The 18406-nt window shown below is 40.9% G+C and overlaps 1 protein-coding gene across 4 annotated transcripts in view; it reads right to left on the reverse strand.

Moving 5' to 3' along the window:
• The window catches only part of NAA25 (N(alpha)-acetyltransferase 25, NatB auxiliary subunit), a 60200-nt gene extending 41800 nt beyond the window's left edge, over nucleotides 1-18400 (reverse strand). Inside the window, exons 1-7 of one of the 4 annotated variants that reach the window (XM_012731096.1) lie at nucleotides 18259-18400; nucleotides 17879-17998; nucleotides 8130-8215; nucleotides 7608-7746; nucleotides 5657-5775; nucleotides 1479-1553; nucleotides 24-131 (exon numbers count right to left, since the gene is read on the reverse strand). In XM_012731096.1, coding sequence (XP_012586550.1) covers nucleotides 24-131; nucleotides 1479-1553; nucleotides 5657-5775; nucleotides 7608-7746; nucleotides 8130-8189 — 501 coding nt within the window. In that variant the 5' untranslated portion in view covers nucleotides 8190-8215; nucleotides 17879-17998; nucleotides 18259-18400. Of the gene's footprint in view, nucleotides 1-23; nucleotides 132-1478; nucleotides 1554-5656; nucleotides 5776-7607; nucleotides 7747-8129; nucleotides 8216-17878; nucleotides 18062-18118 lie in introns of all 4 variants that reach the window. The other 3 variants (XM_012731095.1, XM_004691073.2, XM_012731094.1) reach the window with 3 other exon arrangements.
• Nucleotides 18401-18406: the final 6 nt, after the last annotated feature.

An 18406-nucleotide genomic window follows, 5' to 3' on the forward strand; every position in this document is an offset into this window, starting at 1 on the left:
AAAAAAAAAAAAAAATTACTCACTTCAGCCTCCGCTTCTATCTTGTCCTCTTTCACCATTTTTTCTACCATTCTCTCAGCAAGGGGCAGAAACATAGTTTTTGAAAGATTTTCATCCTGTGCTGATATAGACTAAAGGAGAAAAATTAATGTCTTCTAATTTCTCTGTACTTTGCACTATTCGTTTCATGTAGACCATCAGTAACTTCAGCACATTAATCAACAACCCACTGTTAAATATCAGACCTAATTTGAACTTGCCAAGAAGAGACATTAGAGTGGCTGCCTTATAAGAGATTACTGAAGATTCAGTACATTTTGTATTCTTGAAATACTGTTCATTAAATGACCTAACTTTAAATTCTTTTTTCGTAAAAGTATATTAAGAGGAGGACTGCATATATTGTTTGTTGTGTCATCAGGTATTCAAAAGCTTCCCATTTCTTTTTGAGATTTCAGGCACTAGAAGGAAAATGTCAATTCCTTCCATTTTTATAGCTACAATGCCCTTAAATTGATCTTTAATATCAATGTATCTTATCAACAACTTTAGCACTGTCAGATTCTGCACAGTTCATTTATGCTGCAGACCTTTCAAAGTACCTTTTATGTTTGTCTTATAAATAAACTAAGGTTAAAAGAATCCTTATCAGGGGCCTGCCTGGTGGCACAGGGGTTAAAGTCACAATTCTATCAAGTTATGGAAGCCACTGCAGCTTGAGTTCAATCCCCGGATCCGCGGCGTGACCCACAGGGCACGGCACACCTCTCCTGTCCTGCCTGCTGCTCCCTTCAGCCGTTTATTTCAGTAGATCCACCTGTTCTGCTCCCCACTCTGTCTCTGGTGAATCCTCTTATCTCCTACAACTCTGGCTTATACCCCAATTCTTCTATGCATAAATAAAAATACATCTTTAAAAAAACTAAGACTCTTCATTATCCCTCCAAGATGGAGATAAAGTCACTATGTAAACTGTCCAATCCAGTGTCTCCCTATTCTGAGTTCTATATTATTTTCCCTTCTTCCCCACCCTCACATACACAGTAGCTCATTTTACACCTTATAGTAGCTCTTGAAAGTAAACATCTCATTTCTGCAAGAGTAAAATGAGACTCAGAAAGCAGATGTGATAATACAGGGCCACCCAGTTCATGTCCTGTTCATTAAATAACAATATTATTTCTTAAAGACAGATCTCAGGTCACTATCAAACATTTTGAGACTCAAACTTGATAAAATAACCCAGCAACAGTTCTAAGATGCAGGGGAAAATAGTCTGTGCTACATACAAATGGGCTGATATACCAAGTCACAAGGAATGGTAAAACCTCCCATAAAGTCAGTAATAATACGCAGAGCCCCCACTGGTCATATGCCAAGACAGGTGCTCACAGTGTTCAGAAGATGCATGAAGGACTATAGCTATAGTATGTAAAAATAAGAACAAATCTCATTCCCATTCTGAACACCATACTCACCTGCATAATTAAGCTCATCACAGACCAAAAATAGTAAGGGTTTTTGGGGACGATCTTATATAAAGCCATGCCAGCCTGAAAGAGAAAGAACCATAAGTAATTTAGAAAATATACAGAAAGCAATTAATGACCTAGGATATGTGGCAAATTTTCTAGAAAAATACATTTACATGTTCCAGTAAAAGTCCATTGACTTGGATATTCATTATCAGAAAGCAACAGAGGCAATTATGACACTGTACTTCGCGATGTTGGGAATATTTCATCTTTTGAATCAGATTTCTCAAATTAAAGCCTATTATTTCTAGAAAATACTACAATCTACTATAGTGGTGGCAGAAGCCAGGATAATATATTTAAACTTCATTAGACAAGATTACTATTATTTAGCTCAAAGAATAATTTTTAGGTTAGGGAAGAATGGTATCTGGAAATAGCACTATTCAGTATGGTATGTGTAATATACAAGTATCTAAAAGTAGGGACACGGGCCCTTCCTAGTGGCATAACGGGTTAAAGCACAGCACCACGAAGCTACCATCGCCTCTGCAGCAAGAGCTCGATCCCTAGCCAGGTGCAGGGGACCTCTCCTAACCCGCCCGCTGCTCCCCTCAGCAGTGTGCTTCAGTCCATCTGCCTGTTCTGCTCCCCACTCTGTCTCTGGTGAATCCTCTCATTGTCCCTGCACCTCTGGCCTGTACCCCAGTTCTGTATTCATAAATAGATCTTAAAAAAAAAAAAGTAGGGTCATGACCAGATGGAGCAAAATGCATCTAAGTATTTATCTGAGATAAATGGGTAAGAGATTTAATCAATTCTAAACAGGGACAACATGAACAAAATGTTTAAATAATGACAAAAGCAAATAAAATAATGAACACATTAAAGAAAAAGTCCAAGAACGCAGATCAATATAAACAAGTAGAACATTTGGCTAAAACAAAACTAAGAGAAATAGTAAGAAAAAGTCTGAAAGGTAGATTGAGGTGTATTTGAAATCAGTCATCAAAAAATGAGCCTTAAGGAAGTGGCATGTATGAATCTACCTGCTCCTCTACGAAGAGGGTTTTACAGTAGTGCTGAGAATAAAGGATGAAAATAGGTAAACAAATAGGTAAGGTGATAAGGCACCATAAGGATGACAGATCAAACATGAGGAGACCTCAAAGACACGAAAGGTAGAATCGGGCTGACCTGGAGACTGCGCTCCTGGGGTAGGGGGAATCTGAGATGGTTTGAAGTTCCTGCTTTTAACACCAAACTGGAGGGATGCATAAAAACTGTTAGAAAACTAATACTTCTGGATAATTTGGGGAAAGTATTTTTATTACACGCAGAGATAAAAAGGAATAGAACATAAATATAACTTCTTCTATAAAAGGTAAGACAAGATAGCTACTACTATCTTGTAGTAACATTCTGCTAATACAGCAAACTTGGTGACAGACAAGTTTAAAAAATATGGCTGTTAACATGGATGGAGCTGGAAAAGACCATGCTTAGTGAAGTAAGCCAGAAAGAAAAGGAAAAATACCAGATGGTTTCACTCATAGCAGGAGTATAAAGGGCCAGGGGAGAAAATAATAACAACTATATAACAGCTATATACCAGAGACATTTTGTGGGGGTGGAGTGGGGAATGGGATCAAAAACAGTGGGGGGAGGGAAATGCACTGGACCATGGTAATGGCTCACGGGTGATTTGGTGATGGGAAATTCACAGGGATTACAACTGAGATGAGAAAATGCACAAAATGATATAAAATAAACTACTATATTATTTAAAAAATATATCTATGGCTGTAAACTGGTCAGACAATGGGAATGTCACTTACAGGAAAAAAAAAAAACCTAATCACCACGTGAACTCTTCATTCATTCAAGAGATTTTAAGTATAACCTACCAGAGATGTCATTTAGGGCAGTAGAAGTCCTAAAGTTTAAATCCCTGGCTTCCTTTCCTACCTCTACCAGTTTATGCAAATCAGTCCTTTATTTAACTGTTTTATTGTCCAAATGCTATTCAAGTAACTAAGCATTCAGCCATGAACAAAAGCCCTTACTCTCATGAAACATGACGTTTGGTTTGTAAAATACTGATCACCCCAGCTAACATCTCATTTTCAAAAACAAAAAAACATACAGACTAACCTAAAAAAAAAAAAAAAAAAAAAAACTACCTTAAAGTGCCTCCCTGATGACCTAAGGGTTAACTCAGTGCTCTCACTTCTAGGGCCTGAGCTTGATTCCCCAGCTTGGCAATTAACCACGCCCTCCTGCTGCTCTCTCTGGCAGTGTATTTCAGTAGATCCACCTGTTCTGCTCCTCACACTGTCTCTGATGAATCTTCTCGCCCCCACACCTTTAGCCTACACCCCAGTTCCTATATAAAAATAAAAATATTTAAAATAAGATACTTAAAAAAGAAAATAACTACCTTAAGCAGCAACAAAGGTAGAATAAAAATGAAACATTCTAGTCTCAAGTACTTAACACTAGAGTACTCCATTCTTTCAAAACATAAGTGTGGGATAATGCAAAAGAAACAACATAATAAGGAACTTTAAAAACAAACTGCACCACACTGAAGCAATGTCATAAAAAGCATGATACAAGATTTTATATAACTCTGCCAACATGTGATGTTAAGCTATACAAAATAAAATCTGTTCAAATAGCAAATTATTTTTTCCTTCTTTCAAAATGCACTTTAATGTTATTATTGAATGACCTTATGTTAGTGTCCTTTTATGTGTATACATAATATACATATATTTTGTTGGATCATAAAATCAACATATGCTTAAAGGAATGAAAAGTAACCGTGGCCCTTTATAGCCTGATAACATTCTGATATATATCCTTAGGCCTATTATTTTCAATTAAATCCTTTGGAAACACCATGCTATGTCAACAAACAAACACATAGTGCTATTTGGGATGAGGAGCTGCATTTTTTATTTTTTTTTTTTTAAGATTTTATTTATTTATTCATACAGAACTGGGGTACAGGCCAGAGTTGTGGAGGGTGAGAGGCTTCACCAGAGACAGAGTGGGGAGCAGAACAGGCAGATCATGGAAGTACACTGCTGAGGGGAGCAGCAGGCGGGTCAGGAGAGGTCTGCCGCGCCCTGTGGTCACCTCCGGGGCAGGCGGCAATCGAACTCATGCTGAAGCAGCTTTAGATTCTCAGTGCAGTGCTTTAACCCGCTGCGCCACCAGGGAGGGCCCGAGGAGCTGCATTTTAATTTACCACATAGGAAGAACATGGATCCTCTATATGAACCATATTTCTTTATACCCATATTAAAGGACAGTTAATATATGTTGCTTAAAAAAATGTTCCTTTAAGTAAAAATGATATTAAGAATTTACATGTAGATGTTAGTGTTGCCAACTTTTAAGAAATACCCACTTTACATTAATTCATAATAGTTATTATACCCTCCCTAGTTCTCCACTGGCACAATTTTATATTTAAGTAAAAAACCAAAATAAAAATCCAACTAAGAAAGTCTGCCTTTCATTTTAATCACAGACCAAAAAAAAAAAGCATTGCTAAAAAAATACTCACTTGACATAGTAACCTTTATGAGCTTAACAGTACATGTTTCAGTGGGTAAAAGATGTCAGCTATACCCAGCCACTAGTGTAAAACAGTGTCCAAATGAGGCTCCCTCACATGTGTACAAGGAGCATCTAAAAATGTGCTAAATAACAAAGTTATTTCCAGCAAAAAAAAAAAAAAAGTCAGGCATCCCAAGCAATGGGAATTATTCCCCTAGTAACAAAAAATCTCAACAAGCTATACATAGTGAGATGTACAAATTAGATGTAAATTTTAAAGTTAACCTTTCTATTATCAGTTCATATTTTGCTTTGGGATTTGTGCCCATTTTCTGAAAACAGAACATCTATCTGATGCACAGCGACCACATAACTGACTTATCAGAACCAAACAAAACATATCATCAGGCTACAAAAGAACAACAATCAAATTTACCCAAATAAAACATTTTAATAAATAATATGCAAGGGCACACCACACCATACCATACCACACCACACCCCACCCCACCCACACACCACACCACACACAATGCAATTAAGTCACATTAAAGGGACTTTCACCACTAATTGCAAATCCCACAGCCCAGGGAGTTTGGGGATTAGGTTACCTGTTGCATCTTCTTGTATTCACCCACTCTGGCATAGGCCATGAAGAGATGTGAGTGATATTCTTCACTATTGGGAACTTTCTTCACAGCTGCCTCATAAAGTTTTGTAACTAACTCCGCTAAGATAAAAGAGAAATAGGATTTTCTTTAATTATCGATATATAATTTGGACCTGAAGAGCATTTTTAGGGGGGTAGGATGGAGAAGAATTGGATATCGCCATCTTTAAAAAAGGCATTTGTTTTGCCTCATCTGATCATTACTCCTTCTCCTGGTACAGATGAAGTATGATTTTGGTCAGGCCTCCTCATCATATTCAAATATATGAGACCCACAGGATCTAACCTGTCTCCCCAGCTCTGGCCCACAATACTCTGTACTCTAACCACATCAAACTGCTTGTACTTCTGCTAGGATCCACTAGATTCTCCATGCCTTCACTGTTCCTTCTGCCTAGATTCTCCTTTCTTCTCTTTCTACTTAGTGACCATCCTATAATACCCAATTCAAATGTAATACTGTCTGCAAGAACTTCCCTGAACACCATCTCTGCTCCTCTACTCCTATGTGGTCACTGTTTCTCTCTGCCACTTTAATATTTTACATATCCCTTATAGTATTTACGAATACACAGTGCAATACAGTGTCTACTGTTCTATTTCCCCTTAAAGAATGAGTAACATGAGGGCAAAAAGAACATTTCATCTTTGACTCTGATACAATATTTATTATTGAGAAATGTTCATCCAATGCTTGTAGGACAGATAAATAGATTTTTTCTAAGCACTAGAGAAGAATCGATATCCCTCGATCAAAATAATCCTTGAATAAGCAGATATAATACTTCAGCACTTAAGTTTTACAGTAATGAAGAACAAAACTGAACTATAACATTTTTGGCCTATGTTGGCAAATGTTATTTTCTTTTTTCCAGTTTCATGAGGAAAAATTGGCATATAACATTGTATATTTAATAGGTACAATATGGTGGTTTAATCTTAAAGTCTAAGCATACCAAGTGTGTTGTCAAGAATATGAAGCAATCAGAACTTGGCATATTACTAGTGGAAGAGTAAATCGAGAACAAGCTGACACTGTCTTTAAGTTGAATATACATATACCCTACAAACTAACATCTCCAATCCAAAAGTGTAGTCATCACTTTTGTGGAAAATGAATGAATAACTTGGATACTAGATGAAAAATGCAAGTCACAAACCTTTCACAGCATGAACCCATCTATATTAAGTTCAAAATTAAGTAAAAGTAATAATGTATTACTCAGAAGTCAAATGTGATAAGATTTAAAGAAAACCTAGAGAATAAAAAATAATAAAAATAGCAAGTACTTGTTGGGAGGTAAAAGGGGAAATGAGATTGGTATGGAAAACACTGGCAGCCTTCATACCATTGACTATTTTCTAAAGTTGGGTGGTAGGTTCATAAATGTTCATTATCCCACATTACATAAAATATAGTCATCCATAACATCTTATTAATATATCATGCATGTATTATTTTAAAATGAAATACTTAAGAAGTCAACAATGAAACACTGTGAGACAACTGACTTACAGGTGAAAACGACAGATTATCGAAATATGCTTATAAATAACCTGACAGGGAGAGAGACATAAGTAAAAATGGCCATGGGTCAATAAATTGCAGAAGGTATGTAGTGGGTAGAGTGGAATTTATTATACTACTCTGTTTTTGTCTGTGGTTCAGGATATTACAAATATTACAAAGTGGACAAAAGGCAATTCTTTCATTTTAACAAGTCAAAATGAAGCTCAAGCCTCCCTCCAGTTCAAAGGTTCTGCTATATGTAAAATCTCCTCTTTTTCTACAGTCTTCTCATACCACCAGTTTTGCCACTTGCCATTCACTTAAACCATGAGAACTTAATCAGAAATATCCAGTTTAAAACAATGAAAAGAAAAAAACATACGCCGATGCATCTCCCGGTAAAGAATAGTCAGTGCCTGCAGCGAGTTGTCATCTGTGGGTTCAAGGGCCGCCACCTCCTGTGCCAAGGTGAAGGCCTCCTCTTGCTTACCAGTTCTCTGGAAACCAATTGCCTTTAAGACCTGAGAGAAAGGAAAACCGGAGCAGTTTTAAAAGGAAGGAAAAGGAAATTGGAACCAAAGAAAGCTAATTCTAAAAGCACAAGCTGAAGGTATGTCTATGTTGCTGATAACTATTTTATTAAAAACATCAATAAATCAAGGTCTTCCCTATTTCAGTCATATTAATATTCAACATTGCTTAAAAGAACTCTGTAAAATAAATTAAATAATTAAGCTAGATAAGCTATTTACAGCATTCAAGTGGTCAGAAAAATAAATGGCTTAAAACTCTCTGAATAAGACAGTCTCTAAAAAGATGAATTAAACAGCTTTTCCATTTAAATAGTGTAATATATAACCCACAAGTACAGGTAACCCAACACCAAAGGAACAAACAGACTTACCTTAGCACAATGAAGATCTTTGTGCTTCTTCAACAGCTTATCTGCTTGCTGGATTGCCATTTTATTATTACCATTATCGAGATAATCTATAAAAAAAAAAGGAAGCTGAAAACAGGAAATGCACGGACTGGTACATAAAGTATCTGAATTCAATATTAAAAATACCACAAAACTGATTCTGACTCTAATGGCTCAGATGGTAAGGGTACAGTCACAGTCCTACAGTATATGCACACACACTCTAGTATATGTATGCACACACGGTGCGCAGGGTTATATGAGAAATATATATGAGTTATTTCTTGACCAAAAGCAATATAATCCCGTTTTATCTGCCCTTAATGAAGAATGAATTTTAAAAAGGAAGAATGACGGCATTTTTGGCAGTATTTTTGCCAATGGAAAATAATAAAGTTTATTAATAATAAAATAATCAATGTTAATAATAATAATCCGTTATTAAATATTATTAATAATAATAAAATAATAAAGTAAGTCACCCAGTAAGTAATTCAACCAAAAAAAGGGACCCTGTGTAATACTTAAGCTTCAACCCTGACAAATGGACCATGTTTCTTCATAAAGTATATGTCTTGAAGGCCCTCCCAGTTGGCACAAGGGGTTAAAGCACCAATGCAGAATGATTTTGGACCCTGGGCCAGGGAGCTGACCCACAGGGCGCGGCAGACCTCTCCTGGCCCGCCCGCTGCTCCCCTCAGCAGTGGACTTCGTCGATCTGCCTGTTCTGCTCCCCGCTCTGTCCCTGGTGAATCCTCTCACCCTCCGCATCTCTGGCCTGTATGCATAAATAACTCTTTTAAAAATATATATATGTACGGCCCTCCCTGGTGGCGCAGCGGGTTAAAGCACGGCACTGAGAATCTAAAGCCACTTCCGCATGAGTTCGATTCCCGCCTGCCCCGGAGGTGACCACATGGCGCGGCAGACCTCTCCTGACCCCCCGCTGCTCCCCTCAGCAGTGTGCTTCGTCGATCTGCCTGTTCTGTTCCCCGCTCTGTCTCTGGTGAATTCTCTCACCCTCTGCATCTCTGGCCTGTACCCCAGTTCTGTACAAATAAATAAATAAATCTTTAAAAAAAAAAATATATATATATATATGTACTGAGTACATACTTTGCCACAGAGTTAAGTATATTTTGCTGGGGGGAAAAAAAGATTTTACTATAACACTTGGGATGGAGTTAAGGTTCAGTATCATCAAGAGTAGACAAGGACACTCTGGGTAAAATACAATCTAGCACTGACTTTGCTTGAATAAGACTGATTTCTAAGTTCCCTTAGTTATATATTTATTCCAAATTTTAAGAACAATGGGAAACAGCTATAAATATGTGGGGGGGGAGAGGAGGAAGCACTCAAATATTACTCAAAAGTCTAATAAAAGACTCATTTTCAGATTAAAAGATCTATAAGAAAATAAACGTAACTGTGATGGAAAAATGCACGAAATGATGTAAAAATAAACTATGATATTATTACAGAAAATATAGAAATTTAACTGTGTACAGGTCAGGCCGCAACCTGCTACTACTAACATGACAGTCCCAAAGCAACACAGGACAGAGGCGGCCAGACGACAGTGAGCCAACACTGCTGAGAAAGCAGAGCGACAGTAATCTCCTCATGTCGGGAGGACACAGACTGGTTCAGCCACTTCGGAAAGCAGTTTGGTACTTTCTTACAAAGCTACAGTCTGATGACATGACCTAGCAATTGTGTTCCACGGGTCTACCCAAAGTAGGTGAAAACTTACCTCTACCCAAAAACCTATACACAAATGTTACAGCAGCTTTATTCCTAATTGTCAACATTTGGAAGCAACCAAGGTGTCTTTCAAGAGCAAGTGAATAAAACTGTGGAATATTTACACAATGAAATATGATTCAGTGATAAAAAACAAAAAAGCTATCAAGCCTCAAAATAATGAACCTTAAATGCCTATTGCTGAAGAAGTTAGTATGACATGGTTATAAGCTATATGATCCCAATCATAAGAGAGTCTAGAAGAGAAAACAAAGAGTGAAACAATTACTGGTCACCAGGGGTTTAGAGGGAGGTAAGTGGGTAGAACATAGGCAATGAAGCAAACTTGTACAATAATGTAATGATGGTTACGAGTCCTATCTGTCAAACCCAGAGAAATGACGAATCATAAAATGAGCCCAAATGTAAACTAAAGTAAACTGTAAACTTTAGCTAACACTAACATCGAGGTGGCCCTGCAACTTAGCGAACGCACCACACTAATATACTAACGGGAAATGGGGGAGAAAAGGATGGAAATGTAGGGACATACAGAACTCTGTACTTAGCGCTCATTTAGTTTTTAAAGATTTATTTATTTATGCAACAAGACAGGGGTTCAGGCCAGAGGTGCGGAGGGTGAGAGGCTTCACCAGAGACAGAGCAGGGAGCAGAACAGGCAGATCGACGAAGTCCACTGCTGAGGGGAGCAGCGGGCGGGTCAGGAGGGGTCTGCCGCGCCCTGGGGTCAGCTCCCTGGCCAGGCCGGGAATGGAACTCATGCTGACGCGGCTGCGGCTAGCTTCTTTGTGCTGTGCTTTAATCTCCTGCGCCACCAGGAATGGCCCATTTTTCTATAAACCTAAGTTCACGCTAAAAAGTAAAGCCTACTAGTTTTTTAAATGTCTAGTAAAAGCAACAATGCATTCCCAGAAAAGAAAAATGAGAAGTGCTGTAAGTGAGAAGCAAGGAAGTACATGTCAATTCTAAATACAGAAAAAGTGAGACTGAACACAAGCCAGCTCACAATCTACTATCGCTTCGGGCTCCTCTTTACTCATCAAAGTCCCAAATCAGCAAGTGACAAAGGTACAGAAACTAGGTACAGGGGATGCCAAATAACAGAAACTACCAATTTGCCCCAATGACTATTAAAACTTTTAACCAACAACCACATGAACACACAAGTCCAATCTCTCCATTTTTTTTCAATGAGCTTAATAGTGATAAGCACCAATAATGCCAGGGAAAAGCTCAAGAAGCTCAAGCTGGAGAAAATCACAATATAAAAAGGAAAGTTAAAGACCTCGGATAAAGATATTGGAGAATGACAAAAACCTAAAAACATACAATTGTGGCCTGAATATTCAAATATTTGGTTTTTTAAAACCAAACCTCAGTCAATGGGCCCATCATTATTTGTCTTTACAGGATACCTGACAGATAGGTCAGTTCACTAAATGACGTTTCCCTTCCTAATAACTCAACATTGATCTCATTCTGAGTCAGTTCTAGGTTACTTCCGACCCAGTCCATAAGATTCCAGGTTCGGAGCCTCTCTGGTGGCACAGGGGTTAAAGACACAGTGCTATCAAGCTCTCCCCAGTCACTGCAGCACAAGTTCGATCCCCGGCCAGGAGCTGACCCACGTGGCGCGGCAGACCGCTCCTGTGCCGCCCACTGCCCGCCTCAGCAGTGTATTTCAGCCCATCTGCCTAGTCTGATCCCCACTCTGTCTATGGTGAATCCTCTCACCCCTCACACCTCTGGCTAACCCCAGTTCTTGTACACATAAATAATCTTTTTAAAAGAAAGATTCCAGATTCATAGAACATATCTTGACGTCATCTCAGAGGAGACAGACATCTTTGAGGAGGCCCAAATTCTGAGGAGCTGTCCATAATGGATTACACCAGACAGAGGTCATGTGTATAGGGTATTAACTCCTTCCTGTGCAGAAGACAAGGCAGATATACTATTCCTACTGCTGATACCCCCTTCTATGGGATGGTTTCCAGTGCCTCTGCTGAAGGTGAGGGATGGGACGACCACGTAACTGCCGTCCAACAGGGTGGACATCTGACTTAGGGTAAATCAGTTTCCTCCGGAGTTATCTAACTATAACACTGAAAAGGACAGAGTCAGAAAGCTACAGGGAACCTCATTTGGGAGGCAATACATATTTTGAGTCTGAAGTTATCAGTGGCAGCTCCAGAATTTCCATTTTGAAGGCGGATGCAAGCTGGCTGATATGAAGTAAAGGGGTTATCATTTGACTTTTTATTCACATAGCCTATAAAAGAGTCAATTCTCTATCAAAAACTTGGGGGAAGAAGCAGGGGAGACTGAACTGAGGAGAGAAGCTAATGACTGCTCCCTTTTCTAGTACTGCTTAGAGTGGTCTCAAAACAAGTTTGGGACCTGGGTAAACTGATGAGTAATTAGAAAAGACCAGTCTACAGAACCAAGCAAAGAATACAGAGCAAAGCAGAGACGAGTAGCTGAGGAAGCAGCTTCCGTTCCTAAGAGCCTTCTGTTTCACGAGACCCTGGGACACTGCATCCCTGCATGCCCTGGGTTACCAGGGGGTCTTCAGCAGCCCACTCGTGTTTACAGGTTTCGGCTCCTTGGGCCCAGAAGAGTTTTAACCAGGACAGTCCACCACATTCATTTCCACTGTCAGGTTCCCCGTTCCTGGGTGCCTAGGTGACTAATGATTGATAATTGAGTCTTTGGGGAGAAGTTTATTTATTTCATTTTACATTACTTACTACAGAATGAAAGTTATGTAACCCTTGGAGAAAACAGGCCAATTAAAGAGCGATATCCTAGGCCTGTCTTTTTCAGTCAGTCTTCATAAAACTATTTGAGGGTTATTATGGCTTGGCCCTGAGGACTGTGTTGTAACAACTGGAGCAAACCCAAATCACTCATGCCAAAGTGGGCCAAGAAACAATAAGAAACGGTACACAAGATAGGAGAAAGCAGTAAGATATGTCTTCAAAGTATGGGTATCACTCCAATGCTAGTATCTTCAGATGGTCCTTGGGAGACAGCACCAACATTCACAGTGAAAAAGTGATCTCTTTTCTAAATTTTCCTTTAATTAAGGAGATGGTTAGTATAAGCCTGGATATCACTAATACTCGGTAGTATCTTCTTTTTAATAGGAAGGAACAGGTCTCTGACTCAGTTTCACAAGTATCAGACTCTAGTTAAGACTTCAATAACTGCTTCATTTTTCACCGCATTTAGTATTATGTGTGATGCCCCCCAACCCCCACCCCCACCACGGGAAGTGATAAATTTTGCATGAGTGATAGTGATACAGATTATTTTAAATTTAACTTTAAAAGTTAACTAAGGACCTCCCTGATGGCTCAGGGGTAAAGTCTCAGTGCTATCAACAGTCACTGGCTAGCCACTGTGGCCTGAGTCTGACCCACAGGCCAGGGAGTGACCCACATATTGGGCAAGCAGCAGACCTCTCCTGACCCGCCCGCTGCTCCCCTCAGCAGTGGACTTCGTCGATCTGCCTGTTCTGCCCCCTACTCTGTCTCTGGTGAAGCCTCTCACCCCGGCATCTCTGGCCTGCATAAATGAATAAATCTTAAAAAAAAGTCAGTTGAGAGAAAAATAATCCGATTGGGTAAAAGAATGATAGAAATTTGGGAAACACTGGGTTTAATCATTGACAAGAGACTATCAAAATCTGCTGAATAAGTGACCAAGCCACCCTCCTGGTGACACTTCTGACAGAAGCTCCTCGTCCATGCAGTTACAGACAACAGTGGGCCCTGGTACAAGGGATGTATTGTCTGTCTGCCCTGTAGGAAAGGCCCTGGGAGTAATCTGCCCAACCACACTTCGGGATACTGACAGCAGGGGAGGCAGCAGCGTGCAAATAAAAAGGAAGGCCTTTAAGTTTGCTCTCCAGCTGCGAGAGTCTCCAGTTACTGAAATGACAGCCTGTGCAGGCTACTTCCTACAAGAGCTTCAGATACTATTAAAAGATACTGCTGCAATTTAGAAAACAAAACTAAATACAAAATAGCTCCACCTTAAACTACAGCCCTCTCCTTGAAGATTTTAAATGTATAAGAACAGGAACCTTGCTTTTACCAATTCAGACTGTAGGGGAAACATTCTTCCAGTTCACAAGACTGTTAAATACCTACTACGTGTAAGACTGGGGGTTCGAAGGGAGAAGTCCCCTTAAATGACTGTCCCCAACTGAAGGCTCACACCCACACCGGCACTCTTTTACGGTATTTCCCCCACAGTATTAAGAACCCCCTTTTTAAAATGCAAGCTTGATCATCCCACTCCCCTGGTTAAATCTCTGCTGGGCTTCCTAGTGTCTCTTTAAAAACTGCAAATCGTTCCAATGGCTTGCGCGGCTGAGCACACCGACACCCGCCGCCTCATCTCCGCCATCCAGCACCACATTCCAACCACAAGCCTCTTCTAAGTCCTTGCGTCGAACAACCTCCTCATATTCTCTCTTCATCACTCTCTCTCCACCTCCTGGCCTGATAAACCGCTTCCTTCTTTTATGTGCAGAGTAAAACATCACTGCACAGGGAATCTTTTCTTGACTTGTCCCCAGCAGTCGATGACCATACTGCATGATCTCAGGGCAACCTGCATTTGCCTTCAAAGCACTAACACAAATATGTAATGATTCTGTGTAGCACCACTATAAGGGCCTGTGGAGACGACAAACTCCTTGAAAACAGAACCTGTTGTTGAGTGTTCACGCATCCCTAACCTCAACACTGTGCCTCGCACACATTAGGCCAAGAGTAAGTAAGTTTAATAAAGAAACACAAAAACCGTACAAAACTCTAGGAAAAAGTATTCTAGAAATGAACTATCAGAGAAGCGAGAGCTACATACCTATGAGCTGACCACAATAGAAGCCTAACCTAATTAGTAGTGACGACATCCCACAATTAAATTAGACCTTTCAAGAACTCTTGAACAGATTTTTTAAATAACAAAAATAATGTATGTGATGGGGGAAAATTCCTAATAGTTCATAAAAATCTATTTCCTACTTCATAAAAATCATCATCCTATGTTCCTACTGCTCTCGATGCTTTGCATTCTTTTAGGGCTTTTCTGCCCACTAAGTTTTTAATTTTTTTTTTTCAGAACTTTTTTTTTTTTTAATTTATTCATACAGAACTGGAACACAAGCCAGAAGTGCAGGCGCGGTAAGAGGACTCCTCAGAGACAGAGCGGGGAGCAGAACAGGCTGACTGACAAAGTCCACTGCAGAGGGGGGCAGCGGGCGGGTCAGGAGAGGTCTGCCGCGCCCTGTGGCTCTCAAGTGGCTCTCCTCGGGGCAGGCGGGGATCGAACTCCTGCGGAAGTGGCTTTAGCTTTCCTAGTGCTGTGCTTTAGCCCACTGTACCACCAGGGAGGGTTTATAAATGGTGAAAATTTCAGAAAAGAGGAAAATAACTTGTGCCAAGTGACTTTTTTATAAAAAGGTAAAATTGTCTTCACTCATCATGATGTCCTGCCAATTCTGGGGACAGGACAAGACCTGTCAGGACAAGACAGAGCTAACACTGCCCAACAGTGGCACGGGACTCAGGATAAATAGCACATCTGATTGATGACAGGAGTTTTTACTAATGAACTACACTGGAGTAAGTACTTGCAGTTTAACCAGGCACCAAAGGGAAATGTCCTAACTCACTGAAGAAGTGATTATCACTCAGGAAACACAGCTGGGAAATGTGTTATACCTAACTCAGACGAGAGCCAGGCTGCAAGTCGGTAAAACAGGACAAAAACCGAGTCAGCAATGTGAGTGTGTACGAATGGATGTGTACTCGTGTATTCTAAAGACTATGGGGATATTTTTTTCTTGAAATATCTTTTTCTATTCTGAAATCGCTGACCTACAGGAACTACAATTCCTATATTCTATACAAATTTATTTAGTGCCATACGTGATCACTATTTCCACCCCTCCCATCCCCCTAGCCACTGAAAACAATTAAAAATTATTAATAATGGTAGAAGAAACCACTGGTGCTCACCAAGTCACATAAGAGTACAAAACCTGTTAAGAACCACATAGCATGAACAAAATGATGTAAAAATAAACTATTTTATACAAATAAATAGGTTACTAAAATAAAAAAAACACACATAGCGGCCCTCCCTGGTGGCACAGAGGGTCAGGACGCAGCACCGCAAGCGAGGCACAGCCGCTTCAGTGCGAGTTCGATCCCCGCCTGCCCCGGAGGTGACCACATGGCGTGGCTGACCTCTCCTGACCCGTCCGCTGCTCCCCTCAGCAGTGTGCTTCATTGATCTGCCTGTTCTGCTCCCCGCTCTGTCGCTGGTGAATGCTCTCACCACCCTGCACCTCTGACTTATACCCCAGTTCTGTATACGTAATAAATACATCTTTAAAAAAGAAAAAAAAAAAAAGAATCACATAGCACAAGAGAATAACTCTAGCAAAGAGAGAATAATAAAGAGGTGTTCTACTAAGGTCAGATGGTTGTCGCAAACCAAAAGAGCAATGCCCAACTTAGCAATTTATGAAAAAAGGCACTGTGAAGGTCTTTCAACTAATCAAACTGCTGCACAAAAGCTGTTCCAAGCATGAACACCAAAAATAGAATTTCAAGCCACCCCAATTTCACAATCATCCAGATCACTCCTACCCTCAACAAGTCAGTAAGAGCTGAGGTCACTGGCAAGGTTTCCAAAGGTCGTAAAACCCGAACTCTCTGGCAGTCAGTCCAAGTAACCGTCCAGCGGCTGCATCTGACACTCAGGAAGGGCTGGGGCTCTCCAGGGAGCAGGCCTGCCTTCAAATCTCAGCTCTACAGCGTACTGCCTGCAACTCGGAGCAAGTTTCCTCTGGCCTGAGGTTCACTATGATCATGTCACCCACCCGAAAGGATAAACTGTCCTTGGGCTTTTGGCTGGTTGTGGGTGACAGGCACCACCACATGAGAGCTTGGTCCTGTGTGCTAACGAACGTGTGAATTCAAGGAACAGTGGCTGGCACTAAACAACAAAAGCTGGGGTGCACCGACGTCTGTGTGTCAAAAGTACTAAGAACAGTCTGTGCCCTTTCTTGTCCTATTCCTGCCGGTGTTTATTACATCTCCTTGGGTCCCTACAGAAAGGCTCCTCTAATCCTCTTCCCATGTAACCAGAACAAAAGCGACATAATTCTGGTTTGAGTCTTGAGACCGTGTCTGACATGTCATGTCAGGTTAATATATCCTTATATTTAGTGATACGAAATGGCCAAGTTTTTTTTTTCTTATCGGATAGTTCAAAATTAACTCTAAATGATTTATGGAGCACCAAAGGCATTTTCTTTGGTCAAGAAAAATTTCGGAAATCCAATTATTGCTAGGAATACTGAATCACTGAGATGGAAAAATGCACAGAATAATGTAAAAATAAATCATTATATAAAACAGAGTACTGGATCTTATTTGATTAATCAAAAACATGTCTTTATGGGGCCACCCTGGTGGTATAAGGGGTGAAGTCTCAGCACTATGAAGCCATGTGCAGCCACTGCAGCAAGAGCTGGATTCCCTGCGAGGGCCGGGGAGGGACCCACCGGCGCAGCAGACCTCTCCTGTCTCACCCGCTGCTCCCTCAGCAGTGGGTTTCAGTCAGTCCCCACTCTGCTCCCCACTTTGTGCCTAGTGAATCCTTTCACCACCCCACCCCAGTCCCCTGCACCTCTGGCCTGTACCCCAGCTCTTGTATGCAGCAATAAATAAAATTTAGAAGAAAACATATTTGCATGCAGCTTCTGCACAAGCTACGTAACAAGCACAAACTGTGAACGCCTCACTGTGTATGGACCTGGGTGTCCGTCCACTACCACGCTTGTGTCCTGTACCCCCCTGCCCTCTGAACACAGCTGGAGGGCATGGGGGTATGCAGCCCTGGAAAATGGAAATCAGAGTCCCCTCTCGGTCACTTACCACCTGTGAGACTCTGGCAAGTCAGGTGGAAGTGAAATGGTGTCTGGCCTAATGGTGAAGGGTGAGTCTGTTACGGTTCCCGCTTCAAGCCCTAGCTCCAACAAGCGTTGGCTGTGCCACCTTAGACAAACGAAACAAAGAAGGAAGCTCCACTTTCCTCATCTGTAGGGAATGAAGAGAGAACTGGAAAGAAAAGATGCCCATTGTGATTATCTGTGAAGATGAAATGCGGGAACTCACACCAGGGCCTAGTGAATGACCCAGTAGCTGTTACTGCTGCTGCCCCGGTCAGCGGGGATGGAGGGAGCGCAAACCTGAAGCGAAGGCAGGGCTGCTGCTCCGGAGTGTCCCCCGCCCTTGAAAAGCTGAATTTGTCTCACCACGTGGGGAAAGAAGCTCCACTGAGCTACACGCACACGACGGAACCGACACCGGGTTTAATTCTGCAAACCGGCGACCTTGGAGCCTCCTCGCCATGGAGAGCGGCCAGGAACACACGACCGTCCATCGGGGAAGGACACGGGCCGC

Source organism: Condylura cristata, unplaced genomic scaffold (assembly GCF_000260355.1).
Source record: "Condylura cristata isolate star-nosed mole 26May11 unplaced genomic scaffold, ConCri1.0 scaffold00029, whole genome shotgun sequence".
Lineage (NCBI taxonomy): Eukaryota > Metazoa > Chordata > Mammalia > Eulipotyphla > Talpidae > Condylura > Condylura cristata.